General features: G+C 27.5%; 3 protein-coding genes and 1 long non-coding RNA gene across 4 annotated transcripts; 2 read left to right on the top strand and 2 right to left on the bottom strand.

The window, feature by feature from the left end:
• LOC123272720 lies at nt 1-2,580 on the top strand. The gene is made up of 6 exons (XM_044739722.1): nt 1-130; nt 284-445; nt 510-669; nt 1,596-1,796; nt 1,873-2,045; nt 2,240-2,580. Exons 4-6 carry the CDS (start codon nt 1,787-1,789, stop codon nt 2,543-2,545), a joined length of 489 nt encoding a protein of 162 aa, XP_044595657.1. The 5' UTR covers nt 1-130; nt 284-445; nt 510-669; nt 1,596-1,786; the 3' UTR covers nt 2,546-2,580.
• LOC123272734 lies at nt 1,102-1,394 on the bottom strand. Its single transcript, XR_006511142.1, has 2 exons — nt 1,298-1,394; nt 1,102-1,213 (listed from the first exon to the last, which is right to left on the bottom strand). It is a non-coding gene; the product is annotated as an uncharacterized LOC123272734 (long non-coding RNA).
• A 1,121-nt stretch (nt 2,581-3,701) lies between the features above and the next one.
• LOC123272713 lies at nt 3,702-5,169 on the top strand (the record flags this gene model as incomplete). Its single annotated transcript, XM_044739712.1, is given in 4 exon segments — nt 3,702-3,760; nt 3,874-4,128; nt 4,190-4,393; nt 4,947-5,169. Coding segments are annotated over 4 exon segments (656 nt in total), but the record flags the coding sequence as incomplete, so codon positions are not given.
• LOC123272724 (40S ribosomal protein S23) lies at nt 5,155-6,377 on the bottom strand. The gene is made up of 3 exons (XM_044739726.1): nt 6,221-6,377; nt 5,748-5,907; nt 5,155-5,469 (listed from the first exon to the last, which is right to left on the bottom strand). Exons 1-3 carry the CDS (start codon nt 6,222-6,224, stop codon nt 5,202-5,204), a joined length of 432 nt encoding a protein of 143 aa, XP_044595661.1. The 5' UTR covers nt 6,225-6,377; the 3' UTR covers nt 5,155-5,201.
• Between the last annotated feature and the right edge of the window lie 2,934 nt (nt 6,378-9,311).

The raw sequence follows: 9,311 nt of genomic DNA on the forward strand, positions 1-9,311 counted from the left end.
GGTGATAAGTGATGGCAAACCGAACATTTAAGCATGCCTTGACTGCAGTGGTGATGAAAATATTGATGCAAGTACTGTAGAACAATTAGAGGAAGGACTTATAACTATTATTACTGGTCATAAGTTAATGGTAATTATTATTTTTTTGTATTTTAACTGTGTTAACTATAGCTGATTTGCTATAAATGCTAACATTTAGTTTGCTTATATGCATAAAACTTAATTAAAGTTTAACACTCAATCCAATAAATTTCATAACATCAATTATTATATACTACTGTAGAAATTTGAGACGAGTTATTCTAATCCAACCACTGTCGAAGATAAGATGGTCAAAGAAGACTTGCAAATGTGAGTCGAAGCTTTGTAAAATGAAGAAAAAAGTATCATGACGTGGGCACAGCGTATGACTGCATTGTCTATCATAATTGAAAAAAATCTAGAGGTAAAAATATTTATTTCTAATGAACAATTAATTTGCAACAGTAACAAAATAATTTGTTTTTCAGAGTCTGTATCGATAGATTTGAAGAAGGTAATTTGGAAGCAAGAATTCATTTTGGCGAGTACTCACTTACCCATTAGTGTGCTACGTTAGCTTAGCAAGATCAATTACATATTTCTGCAAATATTTACGATGAAGATTAAATGAAAATATTAAATTCACTAGTAAGTTTTTATTAATAACAGTATTTAAAATTGTTTTTATTTTTTAGTATCAGAATTTAACAAAATTAGAACATTAAACAAACATTTTTAAGTAAGTAATTAATTTAATAAATTAATGCATTTTTTATTATTTCATTGGGCGCGATTTTGAACTACGGTCCAATAATTAAAAAACATTTCCCAATAGGGCCAATTCGGTATATTTCCATTTAAATCAAATGTAGCTTTTAAGCTGTTAAATTCTTCGCATAAGGTGCAAATTCTCAAAGCGACTACTTCTAGAGGTATAGGAGGCCGCAAAAAAACAAGTTGACTTGAAATTTTTCTAATAAAAATTTGAAAAACAAAAAATTTCAGCAGTTAGGAGTGATTTTACGTAATATTAACCGGTAAAATTAATAATTTTAGTAATTCATTTATAAATTAACTCACAATAATCCGTAATGACTGGTATAACTTAAATCTTCCCAATCATCGGTGACAAATAAATGTTCGCTTGCAATGAATCTTTCGTTGAGGATTTTAAAATCAATTTCACGAGTAACTATTAAAAAACAATATAATTGTTTGTAATTAAGTTTAAAGTAATAATATATTTTAAATTAAAAAAAAAAAAATAGAAAATTACACTTATCCATTTTTGTTCGATTACTTGATTGTGCAGAATACAGTATTCTGTTGAATATCCTCTTTTTTGTTTTAAACAATAACAAGCAACGATCCATTGCCTGGCAACCCAAATAAAGATAAAAGAAATAAAATACAAAAATTGATTGAGATAAATAATTAATAACAAATTATACTTTTTAATATTTATAATTGTTATCTTAAAATGAATAAAATTAATAAAAACAATGCTTCAGAAACTGTTAGGCAACCTATTTTGTCCAACGATCAAAAATTATTATTAATTAAATTAATTGCAGAATACAAGGAAATTTTAGAGAATAAAGCTACAGACAAAGTTTTCGCGAAAAAAAAAAATTCAACTTGGAAAATTATTGCCGAAAAATATGCAGAAAGTTATGAACCAAAACCTTCTGACAGTATCATAGTGTTTTGGAGGAATATCAAAACCAAAGCCAGGAAATATTCAAGTGCTCTGAAAGCAGAAGCTATGAAAACAGGTAAATTATACTTTTTCTTTTAATTTTCTTGATATAATAATAAAATTTGTATTTAAATTATCCCAATTTTTTTCAGGAGGAGGGAAAACAAGTGTTGACAATGATCCGGTGATGGATGCGGTTTTGGGTGTCATACATCAAGCAACTGTTCGAGGATTTATTAATAAGTATGATAATGATGGTGATTCATCCACGGTGGCGGATATCATTAATGTGGAGGATGAGGGATCCGAAAACGATGTTTTTGAGGTAATAATATCTTTCATATTGACCTTAAAGAAATTTCTAAATATTTTAAATTACGAATTACTTAATACATACTTTTTTTGTAAAAGTTTATAACCTTTATACCTTTAACACCTGATCAAACTTGAATTAAATTAGTTTATCTGTTAGGATATGAGTAAAAATATAAGCTTTAAACATTTTTTTTTCTTAATTAGTATTTGCTGAGCAACCAACAAGTTCGGGATTGGGCGAAAATCGATCCATCTAATTTAAAATCTAAAATAAGTGCTCCATTAAAAGCCAACAAACATAAAAGTACTTCAGCCAAACCGTATGATAACGTCCTTCAAGAAAAACATATGTCTCCAAAAGATGAGCTTGCAGCTATATTAAAAGAGCAAGCTATTGAAAAACATCAATATGAGATGGAATTACTTAAAATTAAAATTCAAAGAGAACATTTATTATTTGAGAAAATCCAGGAAGGAGAATATTTCCCTGCTGATTCTAACAGCGAATAATTTTAATGTTTGTTTTATTTGCACAATAACTTGGTATTTTTAAAAAATAAAACTTATTTAAAGTAAATAATAAATCATCAAATAATGTATTAAAGCACTGTACAGTAATGAATGACTGGATATAACAATATACTGCAATAATAACTAATATTTATTGTTAAACTGTTAGAATTTTTCTCGTGCTTTTTAATTTTGGGCCTATCTTCTTAGGAAGTACTGTGGTTTTGTTTGTGTGTAGGGCTTTTGCAGAAGTAGTTATGGTAGTCAATTCGTTCTCTCGTCAAGTCCACGATTTCTGCCTCGAGTTCTCTACCAAACTCATTCCCTTGCTTCTCTTGCTCTTCCTAGATGAAGGCGGCTCTTTATCCTTAAGGGACATATATAATTCCTACCTCCAGATTAAAGAAAATGATTTACAGGAACAAAGAAAAAGGATTAAAAAGTATTTTGATTTATTAATCATTTTAAATGTCCTTTTTTCTTTGTTCTAAAATCATTTTATTTAAACAGAAGGCTTACCTTTTAGGTTCCTATCCTTAAGAGAAATATAACTGATTAAGTAAACAAGACTACTAAAAAAATATTCATACAAAAAATTCCATTTCAATTGAAATCAACCTGAGCAAGGTGTAAAAAGTGCAGCAAATCCTCGGTACTGGCCATGCTGGCCAGTGCCTATGGGTGGGTTCAAGGGGAAAAGTTCTGTGGTGTCCAAGAACATGTATCTTGTGACAGCATTCTTACATTTTGCATTGTGCAGAGGCTGAGTTTGTTTCAATTAAATAAAAACAATATATTTGTTGGGAAACCAGAGTTTTATCCTTTACGGAATAATGCAATTCACACCGCCATATTTTCGTGTCTCAATTTTGTGTAGAAAGAAAATTTTCAATAATTATTTATTAATTTTTAAGTTTCTTAACCTTTTCTTATTTTAGATGTTACTTTCGTAAACATGCCTACTTGAATATACACTCTTGCCAATTTTTAATATGCGAGTTCAGAGTATTAGTGATTTATTTTCTTAAGTTGGCAATTTTGAAATCACTGTTTTAATTCCTGAGAACTGAGGTTAAAGTTGATGAAAGTAAGTTTGTTATATTTAATTCGTTCAAAAAATGAAGTATTTTTATAATTAATAAGTTTTAATTTTTAGAATTCCTCATAAAATGGTATTCTCAATCAGGCATTTACACCAGTGAAAAAGCAATTCAGGTTTGTTGTGATTTCGTCAAAAATTACACTATGTTTATAAATTTATAAAAATAAGACTTAATAATATATTCACATTATTCGTAAATAATTGATAATTTTTTTTCTTATAACAGGGCCAATGTCAAATAGATGCGTTCAATAATTTAACTGATTATATTATAAATGTAATATGTTCGAATACAAAAGTTCTACCTGAATTGATAGCCTGGAATGCTGTTGAAAAATATTTTGCTAACCAAATAAGTTTCACACCGTTATCATATAATCCAAAGAAATCAATTCAAGTCGGTCATTTTAAGTCGTACATAGAGAAAATAAAAAAATGCGATAAAACTGAAAATAATCTAGATAAAGAATCAATGAAAAAGGTATCTATTACTTATTTTTTCTTTTGTTTCAATGAACACTAAATTTAAAAATATGTTTAAGGAATTGGCTTCTTTCACATACGAAAACGAGTCCTACAGTACCATTGAAAATCAAAAGAAAAAAAACCAACCATTTGTTTTTAAAAAGTTTTGCAAAAATTTTGAGAATGATGATATTGGTGCCAAAATTGTTGTAGAAAATAAAAAATCACTTGATACATTTGTTATTCGAAACACAGTTTTGAAGTTTTCGAGCTTGAGTAAGGTAATTTCTCGATTATTATTCTAAGTACAAAAACAATTTATATTTCACGATTTTTAATGCTTGAATGCTGATTGAAATTGAAAACTTTAATACGTAAGATAAAAGAAAAATTTTCAATTGCAGTATTGATAATCATTTTTTCAAAAACTAATGAAAAATTTTACTAAATCATTATGGTTTCATGAAGTTATTTTAAAAAGCATGATCAGAAGATTTTACCAATTTAAGATTCAAATATTAATCATTCTCAACACAATTGTTAATTAATTTTCAAAATAAATGAAAAAAAAATTTTTCTCCTATTGACTTATCTTTAGATAAGTTGGTTAGAACCAACTTGAACTGATTTTTATTTTATATTATGTCAGTTGACAGTATTGAGATTCTTTAATAATTCAACCTCATACGTGTCAATGACTTAAGCATCCAACTTTAAAATCGTCAAGTTTGTAAAATTAAATTAATAAATTAATGACAAATCTAAGCTAATTTAATGAAATAAAAATTATTCGAATAAAGTATCAAATAATTAAGTTTTTTTTTCTTTTTTCAGGTAATATGTGCTAAAACAGAACTACGATGCAATCTAGATCCAGCTTATGTAAAAATTGAGAATAGTTTATTTCACTCAGTTTCTGAAAACATCATGACTCAGCTTAATAATCTTACTAAAGCACGTGATGCTAAATAATTTAATCTAAATTATTATTGAACTCAATTATTTGTAATTATTTTACGAGGATGAAGGAAAAAAAAATTGTATTGTTTTGAATTTATTTATAATACGTAGAAATACATTATTTTATTCCTACGATCTTGGGCGTTCTTTTTTTTCCTTGTACAAGGCAAGTAATGATACATTTGCAACTTTAATCACTTTGAAACGAACACCAGGAATGTCACCAACGGCATGACCTTTACGTCCAAATCCAGCAACTAATACCTCATCATTTTCCTCAATATTATTTAGACAACCGTCACGAGGTACAAAAGCTGTTATCTTCTTGCCGTTTTTAATAAGCTGTACTCTGACACACTTACGAATAGCAGAGTTAGGCTGCTTGGCTTCAACTCCTCTGCAAAATACGATACATTTTAAGAATTTGATAATTGATATTGTCTGTTAATTTTATAGATGGGCAGGAACCAATCAAATAGCGATTTTTTTGATAAAAATAAAAAAAGATAAATAGCAAAATAAAAAATGTCTATTTAGACAATGAGAAAATGCAAACTTGTTAAATTTAAATTTTCTAATAATTTATGCATATTAAATTGAAGAATTATTCTATATCTTTTATGACGTTGGTAGTTAAGGCAATAATTATAAATAAAAAAACAAAAAAAAACTTACACTTTTTCCAAAACAATCCCTTTAGCATGAGAAGCTCCTCCAAAAGGGTTAGCTTTCCAGCGTGTTCCCAAATGAGCTTTTTTGTAGTCTTTATCATTCCAACGTTGTTCACGTCGGTGATTCACGTGTTTTCTCGCAGTGCGAAGACCTCGTGGCTTACCTTCGATGATAAAAAAAAAAACATATATATATATATATATATATATTTGTATCTTTCTCAATAAAAAGTCAACCAAAAGGAATATGAAATCCAATTATTAGAAATCACAAGTTTAAGCAAATGTAACAATAGAATATTCATAGATAAATTAAGGTTAGTCTTACTTAAACCATTCAAATAAAAGAAAATGAAGAATTAATTAAGAATTATTAGTTGATGATAGAATCGTATCAGATGATTTTTTTTTTTTTTCAACAAAAATTTTAGTAATTAGAATGTTTAATTGTAAATTATATAAAAACTACGTCCTCACCCATGTTAACTACGGTACAGCCTGGTTATAAAAGAATTAGGTCGGGGAAAAATTAAATGTAGTATAGTTTAGTTAGCTTTAGTTAACGACGCTGCAGTTAGCGGAAGTGCTTAAGTAAATTTGATTCAACAGCGTTGTGTCTCTACCTAGTGTAGAAAAAATTAAATTAAATAAAGACTATACCAACCGCAGTGATGCCAACTTGGTGGATTTTCCTCTAAATTTAGCGGACTACATTCACAGATTCGGTAGAATCTGGCGCCAAGTTCCGTTCAAATCCGTTGTAAACGGAGCGCCAGACTACCGACTATGTTTACTGTAAGCAGAACGGTTTTTTGAGGCTGCGAAATTTTATTTAATTCTACGGTACTTTTTTTACCCAATTTGTTTATCATAACAGTAATTCATAATTTATTTCACCGTATTAATTAATTATATTCACTTATAACAATTTATTTACTTGAAATTATTAAATTTTATCAGCACATACTATAGCTCGCTCACAAATTTCGATCCTGACTTTTTTTTGATGGAGAAAGGTCAGCGCCACAGACTAGATAAAATAAAAATGTGTAGTAATCCTCCTATAGATAAGCAACTACAGTTAAAAAAAGTAATTCACAGCTTACATTTACGGCCGCCAGGGTGCACTGGAATTACATCTACATAAACTGTAGCTTCAAGGGGATAGTTTGCAGTAAAAAATGCAGTCAACACGAGATTTAAGTTGTTATCAATTGTAAATTTTCATTATAATTACAAAAAATACTAAAATCCGAACAAAAACAGTTTCACTGTAAAAAAGTCGCGCCAAGTCCACGTTCATAAGACTATTAGGAAAAAAAAAATTTTTTTTTTCTTTACAAAAACATACAAAATAAAAAAATTAAAAAATCCAAGTAACCGATATAATTGTTTATGATTTTCGGAAATTAAAAAAAATTTTATTGTAAATTTAAAAATAAAAAAAAAAATTTTAGAACGTACTTGGTGTGCGTCATTGTGTATTTCAATTTTTTTAAAGTCCGAGTAAATAGATTTTACGAATTTCATCAAAAGTAAAATATTTTGCAACCACGCACACTAAATACGTTCTAAAATTTTTTTTTTAATTTTTAAATTTACAATAAAATTTTTTTTAATTTCCGAAAATCATAAACAATCATATCGGTTACTTGGATTTTTTAATTTTTTTATTTTGTATGTTTTTGTAAAGAAAAAAAAAATTTTTTTTTTCCTAATAGTCTTATGAACGTGGACTTGGCGCGACTTTTTTACAGTGAAACTGTTTTTGTTCGGATAACTTTTAAACAAGTTGACTTAGCGAAAAAATTATATCAGATCTTTTGTAGGCTGTTCAATTTCCTACAAAATATTTATTTATTTTACCACATAATAACTCGTTGAGATACATCAAAATTACAAAAAAAACTTTCCCGTGTTATTTAAATGGGAAATCAAAAATCACCATGTGACACCTCTAGATATTGATATTAAGAGCTCAAACTCTACCAGAATTTTTTTTTCGTCATCTTGGACGATATTTTCGCGGTAGCTAAAGAAAAAAAAATTACAAGTTTTTTTTGGCCCACCCTAATATATATATTTTATCTTTAATAATTATAACTTTATAGTTTATTAGTTGTAATGTCATGAAAAATATTATTATTAATGGAATTTAATTAAAATTCACTTACGAATAAGTCATAGGCTTGCGGTGTTACTTCCCTCATAAACCGATGAAACAATGTTAAAGCAGTAGCAATAGTTAGTGGATGTGCATCTAACTTAATACCTGTAAGATATAATAAAAGTAATAAAAAAAGCTTAGAAAATCCAAAAGTGCACGACTAATAATGCTCATTCAATTATGAAATATTAATAAAATAAAAAATGTGAAAAAAAATTTATAAAACAGCTAAAATAGCACGATAATGCGCAAGCGCATTTAGTGGGATAAATGTTCACAATATATATAGATATAGAGTCTTCTGATGGTTTTTATTTTAACTTATTAATTGTACATAAACGACACTGAATTACTTAGCCATTCGCATTCGGTGACCTACAATTCTCTCAAAGAATTAAAAAAAAAAAAAATTCAACTCAATTAATGCATTTTTTTCGCAAGTTACAGTGTTTTCAGTTATTTTGATGTTTTTTTCCATTTCTATTGTACTAAACCAATTTTTGAAAAGAGTCAAATTAATCTCCATTAAATTATCTTAAAATAGTATTCAAAATATCTTGATTTCGTGAACTAACAAGACTATAATAATAAAAATAGTTGCCGAAATGAGGTGAAAAAAATTTTTCGATTGTAAAGCACTCTCTGATGCTTCGCACCATGAGTCGTGCAATTAAATAAATCGAACTGAAATTATTCTGGAATTACTAGAAAAGTAATATTTTGTTTTATGGATTATTTTAAGTTGAGAGGTACTCGATAATTAAGAAATACGACAGGAAATAAATTTTAGAATTTTAACCGAATCTTATTCAAACGAGTCACTTAAATATTTTTAAACAAACGATTTATTTATTTATTTTAAACGATTTATTTATTTTAAAGTCCGAGTAAATAGATTTTACGAATTTCATCAAAAGTAAAATATTTTGCAACCACGCACACTAAATACGTTCTAAAATTTTTTTTTTAATTTTTAAATTTACAATAAAATTTTTTTTAATTTCCGAAAATCATAAACAATCATATCGGTTACTTGGATTTTTTAATTTTTTTATTTTGTATGTTTTTGTAAAGAAAAAAAAAATTTTTTTTTTCCTAATAGTCTTATGAACGTGGACTTGGCGCGACTTTTTTACAGTGAAACTGTTTTTGTTCGGATCTAAAGTTAACTTAAAGCAGCAGTCGCATTGCACACGGTAATAAGAGGCGCTACATGTAAAACTTGAGTATTTATTGAAAGAGCGTGGTTAATTTGAATACAACCAGAGTATATACATACGTATTTTATTCATCAAAATAAAATTCATTTTTAAAGTATTTGTTCTGATAAATTTTTTCCAATTAACAACTTTATCTTTTTATAAATTAATTGTCAAAATATATATATATATATATATTAGG

Source organism: Cotesia glomerata, linkage group LG10 (assembly GCF_020080835.1).
Source record: "Cotesia glomerata isolate CgM1 linkage group LG10, MPM_Cglom_v2.3, whole genome shotgun sequence".
Taxonomy (NCBI): Eukaryota; Metazoa; Arthropoda; class Insecta; order Hymenoptera; family Braconidae; genus Cotesia; species Cotesia glomerata.